The following is a 15,529-nucleotide window of genomic DNA, read 5'->3' on the forward strand; positions in this document are numbered from 1 at the left end:
AGGCTCCCTCTCTCTCCCTCTCCTGGGATTTTGCTGCCGGGCTCCCTCTCTCTGCGGCCCTAGAGTTAATCCCATCAGCCGAGGTGAGGCACCTGTTACCCCGGGCCTTCCTCACCCCCGCGGCCTCTCCCCCGTTACACCCCCGCTACGCCGCCAGCCAAACGGCCCGGCGCGGGCGACCGCACGTGGGCGAAGCCCCTGCCCGGGCTGGGACCCCCTCCCCAGGTCGGCCCGAGTGTGCGAGTTCGTCGGGGCCCGGGCCGCCGCCCGCCCGCAATGGCGTTAGGGAGCGCAGCGCGCCTCCCGGGGCCGCCCGCCGCGGGCCGGGCGCGCGTGGGGGGCCGCGGCGCGCGTGGAAGCGGCCGCCGCAGCCGCCCATCGCGCTGCGCCGGGAGGAGCGGGTGGAGGGGCAGCGAGCGGGCCGGCGCCGAGCCGAGCCGCGGCCACCGTGGGGCGGGGGGCGCCTCGGAGGCGGGGGTGGGAGCCGCGGCCGCCTGACCCTCCCCACCGGCGGCGGCTCCCGCTCGGGTAAGGGGGAGGATGTGCGCGGGGCGAGGAGCTGGGGAGGGTGGAGATGAGGAGGAAAAAATCGGGATGTACAAAGGCTGAGTTGCAGGCTGAGGGTGGGGGAGGGCTGCGGTTGGGGAGCGTTAGGTTGAGGATCGGAGGCAGTATCGGTGGGATCTATTGTTTCCTGGCACACTGGGAGGAAAAACAAAGGGATTTATTAGTATTACCCCGTAATTTTTTTTCTTCTTCTTTTTTTAATGTGGACGGGGAGCTCGGCTCTCCCCATGCCACACTGGGATCCGCCTGGCAGCCGCCGGGAGCCGCAGCCAATGTGTTAGGACTTCAGGTGCTTCTTGGCACAAAGCTAGACAGCGACCTCCTACCATAGCGCTTGGCGTCACCTGCTCTCCCGGCCCTGCCCCTGCCCGGGGCCGAGGGATTGCGTCCCGAACCAGGCTCGGGAATCGGCTGTCTCTCAAGTTGGTGTTATTTATGTTTGTCTTTTGTGAGGGCAGGTTTTGAATACCCCGGCGGCCCCAGCGCCCCCGCCCCCCGCCCCTTCGGGTTCGAATTGGCGGGGGAGGGAGTGGGGGGGGTGTTGGGGGGAGGGGAGGGTGTGTATGGCTTAAACAAATGTCAGGGTAGAAGGAGATTGTCGAAGCTTGACAAAAAAAACAGGCACCACACTCTGAAGCCTTTCTTGTTTGTCTGCATGGGCCATGCATGCGTGCTGGGCCACGAGCCGAGTCTGGAGACGGTTTAAGTGAAAGTGTGTGCTTCCTCGTCTGATGGTGCGTGAGGGTGATAGGGCTCCGCCTAATATTAAAAAACAAAACAAAAACAAAATGAAAAATCTTTAGAACTACAACATCTGCTCCTCAGCGGATCTTGAAGTATTTGCTTGCTGGCATATTGATGTGAAATACAGCTGTGGGCTAGAGGAGACCAGCCAGCACGTATTGCGTTGTATTCTGAGCTTGTAGTAAGTTAGAGGCAAGTGTAATAAACAAATCAGGGCTATGAAAAGAGGTTTCATGGTCCTTTATTTTCTGATCCTCACGTTCTCATACATTTATTCCCATGATATCCTGTATCCCACTCTATAATTAGTAATGTTCACTCTTAGGAAACTTCCAAATATTTGATGTGGTTCTGAACTTAGAGTGAAACTTACTGCCATTTAAGAACTTTCTTCTGTTTGTTTTGGTCTGAAATTGCACTAGTGTTGTTTTGGGGATGCTGTAGATGAGAATATTGGACCAGAAAGAATGAAATAAGCCTCTGTAGACACGTTTTGGAGTTTGTAAACAGATTCTGAACTTTCAATTGTGCTTGTATAGAAAGAATAAGTTCTACCTGATGTGGAGAATCTCAAGTGAATTTCATTTTTCTGGACAGTTTGATGATTTCTTAAAGATCTAGGAACTGCTGGTTTCTTTTAAGGTCATTCACAAAACCAACCAAAACTTGGGCTAAAGTATTGCTTTGAAGTGTACTTATGTGTCACTTGTATGTGTGTATGTGTGTGATTTTGGTAGGGATCTCAAGTTATGTTTGAAACAGTTTTGTTACCAAAGACCAGAGTTATAACTTTTAAATTCTTGGCTTTGAAATTCCCATTTCAATATGTAATTTCTTCTTATTTGACATGTGGCCAAGCCACTTTGGAAAAAAAAATGTATAATAGTTGACTAACCGTAAATTCAAATAAGTAAATGAATTCAGAAATTCGTTCTTTTCTATTACAGATGAACCTCTAGTCTTGCTTTGAAAAAGCCATTTTGTGTAACTCTTGACTGCATAATTTCCTAATACACCTGTTGGGAGGATCACTGACACAGTATGCCATTTGAGAGGTACTTTTTCTTGACCAGATACTGGTGATTAGAGAAGAGAGGTGTTTTGTGGGTTTTTTTTGTTTTTTTTTTCCTGATCATTATGAACACTGGCTTTTCACCCCTGAAGTAAAAATGTTGAAAACCGAGTCTTCAGGTGAACGTACCACTCTCAGAAGTGCCTCTCCTCACAGGAATGCATATAGAACTGAGTTCCAGGCACTGAAAAGTACCTTTGACAAACCCAAGTCAGATGGGGAACAAAAAACAAAAGAAGGTGAGGGATCCCAGCAGAGCAGGGGAAGGAAATATGGCTCCAATGTCAACAGAATTAAAAATCTATTTATGCAGATGGGTATGGAACCCAGTGAGAATGCTGCAGTCATTGCCAAAACAAGGGGGAAAGGTGGATCTTCATCCCCTCAGAGGCGAATGAAGCCCAAAGAATTTCTGGAAAAAACAGATGGCTCAGTTGTTAAGTTGGAGTCCTCTGTTTCAGAACGAATTAGTAGATTTGACACAATGTACGATGGCCCTTCATATTCTAAGTTCACAGAAACTCGCAAGATGTTTGAGAGAAGTGTGCATGAATCAGGACAGAACAACCGCTATTCCCCAAAGAAGGAGAAAACTGGAGGGAGTGAACCTCAGGATGAATGGGGTGGTTCTAAGTCCAACAGAGGCAGTACTGATTCCTTGGACAGCCTTAGCTCCCGGACGGAGGCTGTCTCCCCAACTGTGAGTCAACTGAGTGCAGTATTGGAGAACACCGATTCCCCCAGTGCCATCATTTCTGAGAAGGCTGAGAACAGTGCATACTCAGTGACTGGGCATTATCCCCTGAATTTACCGTCGGTTACTGTTACAAATCTTGACACCTTCGGGCACCTTAAGGATTCTAATTCTTGGTCTCCTCCAAGCAAACACAGTGACGATGCAGAGGATGCTCGGAAGAGTAATACAACTCCAGTACTAGAAGTGGCTTCGAAAAGTACCTCTCTAGCTTCAGTGCCCAGTGAAGAGGCACAGCAGAGCAAGGAAGCCGAGGACTCCACATCTAACCAAGAGACTCCTGACAGAATTGACAGAGACATTCCTGAAGGACCTTGTGCTGAAAACAAGGCAGTTACAGAGCCTGAAATCCCTTCACCACAAAACGAACCTTCAGAAGACACAGAAGCTCATTTGGTTGGGAGTGAGGCAGCAATGCAACAGAAGAAAGAACTTGCAGGTGGTGATTTTACCTCTGCTGATGCATCTAGATTCAGTTGTGGAAAGGAAGTATTCGAAGATTCAAATAATTTTGGGAGCTCCCATGTTTACATGCACAGTGACTATAATATATATAGGGTGAGATCCAGGTATAATTCAGACTGGGGAGAAACAGGCACTGAACAGGATGAGCAGGAAGATAGTGATGAAAACAATTACTATCAACCTGATATGGAATACTCAGAAATCGTTGGATTGCCAGAAGAAGAAGACATCCCGGCAAATAGGAAAATTAAGTTTAGTAGTGCTCCAATTAAGGTAAGTATGTTTTCTCAGTTTGTTTTTGAAGTTTTTTCTAAGTTTTTTGTTTGTTTGTTTGTTTGTTTTTTAGTATTTGGGCCTGACTGTATGTAGACTAGCTTTGACAGCTATAAAGAATTCAAGGTTGTTGATATACACACGTTGTCAGGTGATTTTAAAAGTTTGGAGTTTGAGAGATATTATTTCCTGATGTGCTTTATAGTTGTATAAACCAGTACTGAGTAATACTGAAGTTGAAGAAGTTTGGGGATTTTGAGAGACATTCCAATGGATGGGTGTATGAATAATATGAACACTGAAAACCAGGAGTGTTAGTTTGAAATAGAATTACTTCTTTAACTAGTTTTACTTGAAATTACCCATGAATAATAAAATTATCTGAATCGATACACTGTAGGATATGAGGTATAATGTACAAAGGGAGAGTTATGATAACCTTGAAATAATATTCTTTATTTACTTGCTTAAAAAATCCGAGTTATCCCTTACTTAAGTGTAAGTGGATTGTGAGGAATGTTGGAACTTTTTTTTTGTATTGCTACTTGGTAGTGAATGTTGGATTCGTAGAAATACGTTAGCGGACTTAAATACTTTAATTGGAAAGCTATGACTCTAAGTAGCTTTGAGTTCAGAATTTGTTATATGGCTTTAAAATGAAATTGTGTGAAAAGATGTTAAATTGATTTGCCATTCATGGATTTATTTTTACCTCTTAAAATCTGGATAAATGCCAATTGAATTCAGGCGCTCTATTCTAATGACTTCACTTAGTTAACATTTGGAATAGAAGAATAGCACAAAGTACATCCGCAGCGGGTGGTGAAACATTATTAGCTGATAATGGCAGTGGGACAGGAGGTGTTTGGTTGAGTATCAGAATCTCCTGGAGTGCTTTTTCAAAGTGTACTTGTCCATCGGCTCAGCCCCAAGATGCTGGCATGCCCTCCTAGGGGAATCTGGGGGGTTGTCGTGGCAGAATATGTAGTTTGAAACCACTTTCTAGGGGCTTTTAGCTTACACAGTGTGTATATATGATAGATTTGGAATTAGATCTGGTATCTTCTTAAATTTTCTCCTCAAAATCTAAAGTCACTGTCTATTGTTATTTCCATCTTATGAAACTTTCATATAAGGCTTTAAGATACATAATTTACCTAGCAAAGATAAATATGACCTTTCTGTAAGTATGAAATAAACTATAATCTATGAAATTATTTACTGGTGTTAGCAGGCAAACTTTTCTTTCATAGTGTAAAGCAAAAGTTCTGGGTCAGAATGGGCCATGTCAAGTTAAACTATGTTTGAAATAACTACTGGAGTTGTGAATCTAGTTTCTAAGTAAGCTAAGTTTCTTCCGCTGCCCTTTCCCACCTTCCTTTGTCATTCTCTCCCCTACCCCCCAATGGTAGGTACTCTCTTTAGAGTTGCCTTTCCCTCAGGCCTATCCAGCCAGCTTCTAAATTTCATCTTTTACATCCGCTTTGCAGGTGCTCCCCTTGGAACATCATCTTTTTACCCCTGAGGAAGAAAGCAATAAGATTAAATTGTTATGCATTGAGCAAGGCAGGAATAACTGAAATGAACTCTTCAGGGAGTTTGTTAAAACCAGTGGCTGAGTCCCTAATGGGGGATAGCAGTTTATGAAAATTTGGCAACCAAATGGGGCACCAGCCTTGTATTTGGGTCCTATGCTGCACAATATGTAACTGCATAGTAATAGGTTTAATGGATTTTAAAGGATTTATCATTGAAATTTGGATGCTCTTTTGTGAACAAACCAGGTTTTGGGTGTGATACTTTGAAATTGAAGTGATTTTTTTTTCTGCCATTTATAACAATAAGCATTTTGCCTCTGAATTTTCACGTAATAGACTGTGTATTTCACGTAACAAGGAATGAACTAGATTGCGTACATTTAAGTTCAACACATTTCATTAAGAATATGGATCAAGCATCAGATTTATGAAAGCTAATGTGCTGCGTTTTAGTGGGCAGTTAACAGTACTAGTTGGAGTGGATTAAGTTTGCAAACAGAAGATTCATTCTTAGCCCTTTGTGATGAATAAGACAATTACTCTTTCTTGTTCCCATTGTTTAACATGTAAGTGGAAATTTTGAGTGCTACTTTTCTACTGGTGATGATGGTAGTGTTCAGATTATTCTCCAGTTAAGATTTTTGCCTCAGAGAGTGGTAATAATTAAATTCAGTAAGTGTTTATTGAAGGCTTATCATATGTCTATTCTCATGCTGTTAGCTGCAGAGGACACAAAAATCTATAAGGTTCCCTCTTTCCTCTGTGAGCTTGTAGATTCAGTTCTTAAACACATGGTATTTAAAACCCATGAAACACAGTGTGAAAACCTGTGCTGAAGTGTCTAATGTCCTATGAGTACTTTAACTGTTCTTGGCTATACTAAATGCATGGAGTGAACAGGATTTGGTAGATCATTTGGAAGGGAATACACTCAGCCATTCCCTATGTGTGTTTCCTTATTCTTTTTATAAATATATATTTATGGAATGGAAGTTATGATTTCCAACTTAAATCTTTTCCTTTGAAACTTAAACACATTCCCTATTTTAGAAGTAATAGGGAGCATATTCCTTACAGAAATGATTTTTAGAACTTTTACATTCTTTTCCCAATAGTCTCATCTTATTCTTCACTAGAGTAAACATTCTCAACACTTTTGGTCTTTTGTCTTAGATCTTGTGTGTGTGAAACAATGTCCTCAGTTTCTATTTCAGTTCTTCTATGGATGTTTTAAATAGATATTTCCCTAAGATGTCTTAAATCTGAACCTAGAAAAATATCAAAATAATAGCTGATCTTTCCTGTGTAGTATATCCCTTATGTATAATTTTTGGTGACTTTTAGAAATGGTCAGATTGTTTCTTAATGGATAGGTTAATGTGTTTCATAGTGTCATGGAAAGTTAGAATGGAATTAATAATAGAAAATGTAAAATCCAACTTCGAGATATGGAATGAGGGAGTGTTAGGAAGATGCTAATTTGAGATGTGGAATTATACCTTCATTCTCAGGAATTTCTCAGAACGAAGGAATTGAATTAAATTTGTCTTAGATAAATCAAAGATAGAAAGGGTGACATTTAAAATTATTTTTTTCTATTAATTCAGAACATTTATTGAGCCCTTACTATGTGTCAGGAACAATGCAAATGTAATAAATACATAAAATGACTGGAGCTGATCAAGTCAGGAACCGGTGGTCGGTGGGAGGTGTACAGCCCATTAAGGTCACTTCTTAGGTCATTCTGCTCAACTCTGTTCTTGGATGATCTTTCTAAGATCATCACTGCAATCTTATTAAGGAAGTCATGACTCTTTTTCTGTTTTTGGTAGCCTTATGTCCTTTGGATTGGTGTTCTTGAAACATAGCATATCTTAAAAAGGTTATTTTCCTAATTCCCAGCAAAATGAAATTGCTGGGTTAATGTTGGGATACATAATGCTATACTCTTCTGTGTGTTTTCTCAAGTTGCCTCGAGCTTTACAGAGCTGGTGTTCAAAGGAGAGTCACCAAGGGCAGCAATGCTTCTCTGAGACTTACATGATAGTTGTTGAAAATGGGTTTCTTAGCATTCTCTCCCTCTTTTGGGGCTCTGAGTTATTGTCAGGGGGTACACGAGGCCTTTTATTCAGGATGGTGTTCTGAGCGTAGTTCTGAAATCCAAATTTCTGTCTTTGTGCAGCGTTCTCTTTCTAACAGTCCTGCTCAGTGCTTCTAAACTTGAATTTCCATATCAATCACCTGGGGACCTTTTAAAATGCATATTTCTTATTCAGTAGTTGTTTTGTAGGAAATTACCTTGATGCAGTGGTTAGCCTCCAGGTACACTCCCAGCTATCCTGGAGGTATGGAATAGATAGGCTCAGCAACCAAATTTAAATGCTTGAATCACACGATTTATCAAATTAGTTTAAAGCACACAGCCAGAAGCAAGAGGAAAGCAGTGAGGGGTAAATTAACACACTTAAGGTGCAAAAGAGATTGGAAGGAAGGACCACACTACCTGAGTCCTGGGTACACAAAATTCATGTGTCCTGTCCCTCTCTCTTTTGTATCAGCCTTTGCCATTGATGGTGTGGTTATGAGGACTAGAGTTGATATTTGAGCAAGAACTCCACAGACTCATGATGCCCTTGGCATCGTACTTCCTGGGATACATACTTGCTGTATGGAAGAGAGTGGGGACAAGTACACTTAGATACAGCTGTAGCTTTGCCAGTTTGCCTGCTGATGAGCCATGGGCGTTGTTTGCATTTCTTGGTTAGAGCACCTGTGGGTCCCAGAATAGGATCATACTGGGTGGCCGATATGGAGATGGCATACCTGTCAGAGCAGAGATGGTATGGTAATGACTTGGTCTTTCCACCCCTTTCTATCTACAAGTAAATCTCTTGTTTGTTCCACAATATTTCCTACTTTGGAATGTCTTACAGGTTACTAACTTACCTATTTTTAACAATATCTTGTAACTTTTGTCTTGGCCTTACAAGCTCTCATTATCTATACTTAACTGAGTCTCTGAGTATTAGCTCACTTACCATCAGTGATTATCACTTCTTAGAGTTTCATCCATTCCATTTGTTTTCTTGACCTTTATAACAGAATTTAATATTCTCAAGGAATATAGCAAACTCTCAAACAGTAGGTCCGGGGTGAGATTTTGCATTTCTAACAAGCTCTCAAGTTGGTGCTGATGCTGCTGGTCACTATTTGCAGTATGATTTTGAAGTATAATCTTCTGGCTTCTGAAAGGGGCTTGTAACGAAATGTTGGGGAAGCTCACTTAACAGATTTGCTTTACAGATGGGTCTGCTGTAGCTGGTTGTATGGGATCATATTCTTTGAAGATGAAACAGGTGTAAATTTGTGAAGTGCATGAAGCACTCTGTTTCTGGATACCAAAGTGGATTATGAGCCCTAAATTCATAAGGAGTTTGGGTCATTAAAAAGTCATATCTTGGACTCTTTGTGTGGTCTAAGTGGTTTTTTTTGTTTTTTAAAAAAATTATTTATTTATTTATTTATTTTTGGCTGCGTTGGGTCTTCGTTGCTGCGCGGGCTTTTCTCCAGTTGCGGCAAGCAGGGACTACTCTTCGTTGCGGTGCGTGGGCCTCTCATTGCAGTGGCTTCTCTTGTTGTGGAGCACGGGCTCTAGGTGCGTGGGCTTCAGTAGTTGTGGCTTCTGAGCTCTAGAGCGCAGGCTCAGTAGTGGTGGCGCATGGGCTTAGTTGATCCGCGGCACGTGGGATCTTCCCGGACCAGGGATTGAACCTGTGTCCCCTGTATTAGCAGGCAGATTCTTATCCACTGCGCCACCAGGGAAGCGCAGTGGTCCAAGTTTTTAATTATAAAAGGACAGGAGTAGGAAGTTCTTGATAGACTCAGAAATTCCATTTCTCTCATTCTTTTGGAAGCCTAAATTTAAAAACTTCTAGAGAGAGTATAAGCATCATCATCTTATATAGCTTGCTTTTATTTGGATAACATTTAAATTGAACTTCCTTTTAAAATTTGATGGTTTATAACCAGGTAAATAAGTCAAATATTTTAATGTACTGTGTAAAATCAAATAATGAATAGTTATTGAATGAATACCGCGTGGGTCTACCTCTTTTTTTTTTTCACTGAACATTGGTCATTTAGTATTTAAAAGAGATTCTTTTCTACAGCAGACTATTATAGATGTTTGCCGGCATTTATTTGTAGTAGAAAGATTTAAAGTTTCTTGCTTTTTGTGTCATCAACAATATTTTTTATTCCCCTCTAAATTTCCTCACAAAGGATGCTAGTGTTGGGGTAATGGACTTTAAAGACAAGAGGCTGAATTTGGGGGAAAATAACTTTCTATTATGTGATCCATACATTGTTTACTTTATTAATCCAGTCACATGCCAGTCAGCAGTAATTTGATTTAAATCTCGTCTGCATTAGATTTTTTTCTAACATCTTCTTCACCACTCAAAAAGAAAAAGGCTTCAGAATTTCTATAGAAAAATACAGTTAGATACAGGATAAATTCTGTATAAACAAAACAAATATTGTTATGTTAAACTCTGAATATCATTTATTGATTTTTGTGCTGTTATCTAATTTATTTACTATTTTTTCTTAATTTCCTATGCTCTTTTTGGATCTATTTCATTTTTGTTCTTTTGCTTTATTATATTCTACAGTTTTCATTTTGAATAGGAGAATACTTTTCAAGTAATGCTTCATATTTTTTCTTTCTGGTCACTTAAGAAAATTTCCCTGGTTCTAATTTCTTCCTCTTGGTTTGTGACATAGAAACTAAAGATGAGAAATACTTAAGGGTAATCTAGTGTAATTGCCCCAATCACTTCAGTTAGCCCTTCAATAGCACATTGCTGACAGATGATCATTCAGCTTCTGCTTGAATAATTCCACTTATGGGGAGTTTATTATTTTTCAAGGCAAAAGGAAAGTTAGAAGGAGGGACATGTTGTGTGTGTGTGCGTGTGCGTGCGCGCTCTTATATTTACTTATTTTCATGTTTTTAATTTGCAATTTTCTATTAAGATAAAATTCAAATAACATAAAATTCACCATCTTCAAGTGTACAATTCAGCAGTTTTCAGTATATTCACTATGTTGTGCATCCAGCACTATTATCTAATTCTAGAATATTTCCATCACCCTAGAAAGAAACCCTGTGCCTGTTAGCAGTCACTCCTAATTCCCCTTCTTCCCACGTCTTCTGGCAAACACTAATCTAGTTTCTGTCTCTGTGGATTTGCCTTTTCTGGACAGTTCATATAAATGGGATCCGGGGCATGCTTTTTAAAGGGAGTGTAGGAGACGCAATGAGTATGGCGTGAGATATGTTAAAATTTAAGATACCATGAGGGCAGCAGACCTTAGGAAGGTCTAGAGAGCAAGGATAAAGGAATTTTGGTATGGTGACATGGTCTTAAGATGAAGTGGCAATGTGGGGACAACAAATGCTGCCTGCCTGTTAATGCAGTTCATGGAGAGAAAGAAGACAGGAAGCTGAAGTAACAGCAGGATCCAGAAAGGGATGAGCATATTTGTTAACTGAAGAAGACTAGTGTACGGGGCAAAGAGGATGGTTAGAATCACTCCCTACCTTGGGACACTGCACTTTTCTTCACATAATCTGAAATTGCTGTTGATGAAGCTAAGTGATTGCTTCAGCATAGTGTATCTTTAAAGGCACAAAAGCGCTAATGCCAATTTTCATCTTTACATTGGTCTTTTCTAGCATGCGGAGACCCTTGCCCTTTTGTAATGACCTGATGCTTATTTCCATCCTACTGCTCTTATGTTCTTGCTTTCATTATTCTTTTATGTTGATTGGAATTGTTCATGGACAGACTTCACTCTTTATTTTAAAAATTCTCCTCCTCCTTCAGTACTTCAATATAGATTTTATATGCCATACTTGCTATTATCTATAATATAACTGTGTATGAGATAAGTCATTTTGGGCAGGCACTTATTTAATTTATTGCACATTGTCAACTAAAGTATATTATATACATCACTGTTAAATATTAATTGATAATGAAAGTAACACCAAAAGTTTCTTGATATTCTGTAAACTTGGACAAACCTACGTCTTGAGGCTTTGGTTTTCTTATTCGTAATTGAGGCTCTCTTACTTGTAGTTTATCACTAAGACCTCTTCTAAGCTTTAACCTCTTGTTATCTTCATTATCTCTTAAACATATTTGTACAGTACCATTATCATAAATATTTGTGCCGTTATTTCAAAGGGAAAAATTTGAACATCTTTTGTTGAAATTTCAAAATGAAGAAGTTATATTAAATTGCTCTTGGGAATGTTATATATGCTGTAGATTATAGTAGAAACTTTAAGATGATTAAAAGGTTAAATCCAATGGAGTACATTTTGATAAAGTGGCTTTTAGAGCAACTCGACTTTTGAAAGTGTGGCTTGAACTATATATTGAAATACCTTGCTGAGGAACCTACAAATAAAGAAAGAAATGTTTTGTAATATAGTTGCTGACATATTAATTGCTTCACTCACTGTTGTTCTGGAAATAGCTTCACAGCACTGTTCAACATGATTGAGACATTGATAACCTTTTGCACGATTCCCAATTTTTTAGCCAAACTTGCTCTCTCTTTCTCAGGCCCCTATCCTTACAAAAAGGACAATGAAATAGGCAGAGTATATAAAGATATTTGGAAATTTTATATTTTAGGAGGACCAAAGTCTTGTTGCTTATTTAATATATTTCAGAGGGACTAAAAAAAGAGTTTGTACAGTCAAAACTATTCCATATATATTTATGTGTGAAGAAAAGTGGTTTTAAAAGCATCGGCTCACAGACATGTTATCCTCTTTCTCTCTTTTTTTAAGTCAGATAATGAATGAGTTTTGTTCTGGGGAAAGCTAATCTTCCACATTATTTTCTGTGCCAGATGAAATACAGTGGGCTAGGTTGGGACACATAGTAGTTGACAAGGGTCAGAAAGATAAACAGAATGGTGACCTGGGAGAGTCCAGGTGAGAGGCTTCGAGAGTAGGTATTTGGTGTTTCTCCCTTGATGCTTTTAGACTGGTATGATCCTGAGAAACTGTATGGCTTTGTGCCTTGAGTCTGTCACGGTCCAGTGAGGGGGACCTTTCCCTTTCTTCCACTTCAGATCTGTTCTCCAAAAGTTGCTTTTTACTTCTCTTCTGTCAGAACATATGTCAGGATAGAGCTTCGTGGAGGGTACATTCATACTGCAAAATTTGTCTAATCTTGATACAAGGATTTTAAATAGTACTCAAAGTGAAAGGTGCCTATTCAGGCTTTTGAAGGGTTTTCCTTCACTGTAAGCGACCTCAATAGAGGAGGGAGAAAAACAGGTTTATTGGTTGTTTTTTAAGGTCTACTTGTGAGTCAGTGCTGTATTGATGGGTTCTTTTTACTAAGCACTTGTTTCAGATAAAATGGATGTGCAAAGTTGTTTTGTAAGAAAGAAACAGACATAAATTCACACTTTTCATTATGAATCAACTATTGTATTTTTTTTAAAGAACCCATTCCTAGAGATACAAACTTATTTATGTATAAAATAAGTAAAGAAGGAAGTTACATTGTACAGCACAGAGAAATATAACCATTATTTTGTAATAACTTTAAATGGAGCAGAATCTATAAAAATATTGAATCACTATGTTTTACATGTGAAACTAATGTAATACTGTAAATGAACTATACTTCAATAAAAAAAATTAAAAGAAAAGAAACCATTCCTCAGAGGAAAGGCAAAACTTACTATAGGGTGTTTGACTATCATCTTGTGCACCAATATGTAAAACGTAATTATTATTATTATTTTTTGGCCGGGCTGCACGGCTTGCAGGATCTTAGCTCCCCAACCAGGGATGAAACCCATGCCCCCTGCAGTGGAAGCTTGGAATTCTAACCACTGGACCGCCAGGAAATTCCCAGTGCATCGGTTTTAACATATGAATGCCCAAAGCGTACATTTCCTCTTAGAAATTTTAAGACTGATCACTGAACATTAAAACAAACACACAGGGCTTTCCTGGTGGCGCAGTGGTTGAGAGTCTGCCTGCCAATGCAGGGGACACGGGTTCGTGCCCCGGTCCGGGAAGATCCCACAAGCCGCAGAGCGGCTGGGCCCGTGAGCCATGGTCGCTGAGGAGCCTGTGCTCCGCAACGGGAGAGGCCACGGCAGTGAGAGGTCCGCGTACCGCAAAACAAACAAACAAACACACAAATCTTATGAAACATAAAAGCTGAGCCAGAAATGAAAATCTGTGATACAATAGGGAAAGCAGAATACAAGAATGTTAATATATAGTTCAGGTCTTCATTGACTTTTTTTTTTTTTTTTTTGCGGTACGCGGGCCTTTCACTGTTGTGGCCTCTCCCGCTGCGGAGCACAGGCTCCAGACGCGCAGGCTCAGCGGCCATGGCTCACGGGCCCAGCGGCTCCGCGGCATGTGGGATCTTCCCGGACCGGGGCACAAACCCGTGTCCCCTGCATTGGCAGGCGGACTCTCAACCACTGCGCCACCAGGGAAGCCCTTCATTGACTTTTGATACATGTGCATAACACATTATGTTTTGTTTCAATGTTAAATTAACGTCGAAAAGGAATTAACCCTATATTTCTTGGTCAGCATCTAGAATTATCTATGATTATTTATTTAGGATAGATTCCTAAAATATTTTAAAGCCTTTGATACACACAGCCTGAATTATTATTCAAAAAGATTTTATCAGTTTATAATTAGCATTGCACTGGAATGGTTTTTCTCACAATCCCTGTACTAGCACTTGGTATTATATATATGCTTTATAGTTTTCAGCTTATTAGGTTTCTCATAATTTCTATGTATTATGTTGATTTATTGGTGAGGTTGAATGTTTTCTTGTGTTTACAGGCAATTTTTGGATATGAATTTTGGGTGGTGTTTACTGCCTTTTTTTGTCAATGATTGTTAGTAAGGAGTATATCAAAGTGTTATTTGTCTTGGTAGAAAGTTAAAAGAACTCACATATTCAATAATAGGGGAATGGTTAAATTCATTATGATATATATATGTATACATATAGTGTAATAAGATAAAGCTGTTATAAATCAAGTTTTCTAAAATTTTTAAATATGAGAAATATTTTGCAATATACTATAGAATAAAAAGACTGGTTAAATATTTAATATGCATTTTTATCACAATTTTAGTTTTAAAACTAAAAGACTGAGCAAAGACTGAAAGTGCATATAGCAAAATGTTAACTCTGGTAATTTCTGGATGCAGAGAATAAAGGTGATGTTTATAAAATTATTTTAATTTTTCTAGATTTACTAAATTTTCTACAATGATGATATATTACTTTAATTATAAAGAAAAAGAAACGGGGGACACATTTGGAACAATCAGCAATACCAACTCTATTTTTTTGTTCGTTTATTTTATTTATTTTTAATTTTTTGGCCGTGCCACGTGGCATGCAGGATCTTAGTTCCTCTGACCAGGGATGAAACCCACATCCCCTGCAGTGGAAGCGCAGAGTCTTAACCACTGGACCGCCAGGGAAGTCCCTAACAACTCTAAAATTGACAAAAACTTAAAAAAATACTGCCTGTGATTCTAGTAATTAATTTTTAATGTAATTTTCTTTGGAGGTCACAGAGAAAAATTTTGGGGTATAAATTTATGGAATACTGAAGAAGGTGTTGGTTTAAGAAAATGAGTGAACTTTTGACAGTTGAATTCCTTAAGCGCATACTTTCTAATCCTTGGTAAAATTGATCCCATATTTGTGGCTAAGCTTGTAAGTATTATGTGGGGCAGGACTTTCTAATGAATTTTAAATTATGATGATAATACTTGCATAGGTGTTAGATATTTTCTTTGAGTTGCTGTTGTCTGTATGATATCCTAACGTGTTACTTAAAATGTGCTTTTAAAAACTGGGCATATATTCTGGATCTGAAGTGAAAAATATATTAATGCATAGTCTTACTCAAAATAATACAAATTTGTTGAAAGAAAGCCTAAGAATTCTCCCTTGTGAGATCACATATTTCTTTTGGGTCTATTAAATTATTGAGCCTTAACAGGCTTTGTCTTTCAGAAGCTGA

General features: G+C 39.4%; 1 protein-coding gene across 4 annotated transcripts in view; it reads left to right on the plus strand.

The window, feature by feature from the left end:
- Positions 1-423: 423 nt before the first annotated feature.
- PPP1R9A (protein phosphatase 1 regulatory subunit 9A) overlaps positions 424-15,529 on the plus strand; it is a 327,421-nt gene continuing 312,315 nt past the window's right edge. For all 4 annotated transcript variants that reach the window (XM_049715130.1, XM_049715131.1, XM_049715132.1 and 1 more), the window contains exons 1-2: positions 424-528; positions 2,259-3,875. In XM_049715130.1, the coding sequence (XP_049571087.1) occupies positions 2,481-3,875 (1,395 nt within the window). In that variant the 5' untranslated portion in view covers positions 424-528; positions 2,259-2,480. The remainder of the gene's footprint in view (positions 529-2,258; positions 3,876-15,529) is intronic.

The sequence above is a fragment of the Orcinus orca genome, chromosome 9 (genome assembly GCF_937001465.1).
Source record: "Orcinus orca chromosome 9, mOrcOrc1.1, whole genome shotgun sequence".
In the NCBI taxonomy this organism is placed as follows: Eukaryota; Metazoa; Chordata; class Mammalia; order Artiodactyla; family Delphinidae; genus Orcinus; species Orcinus orca.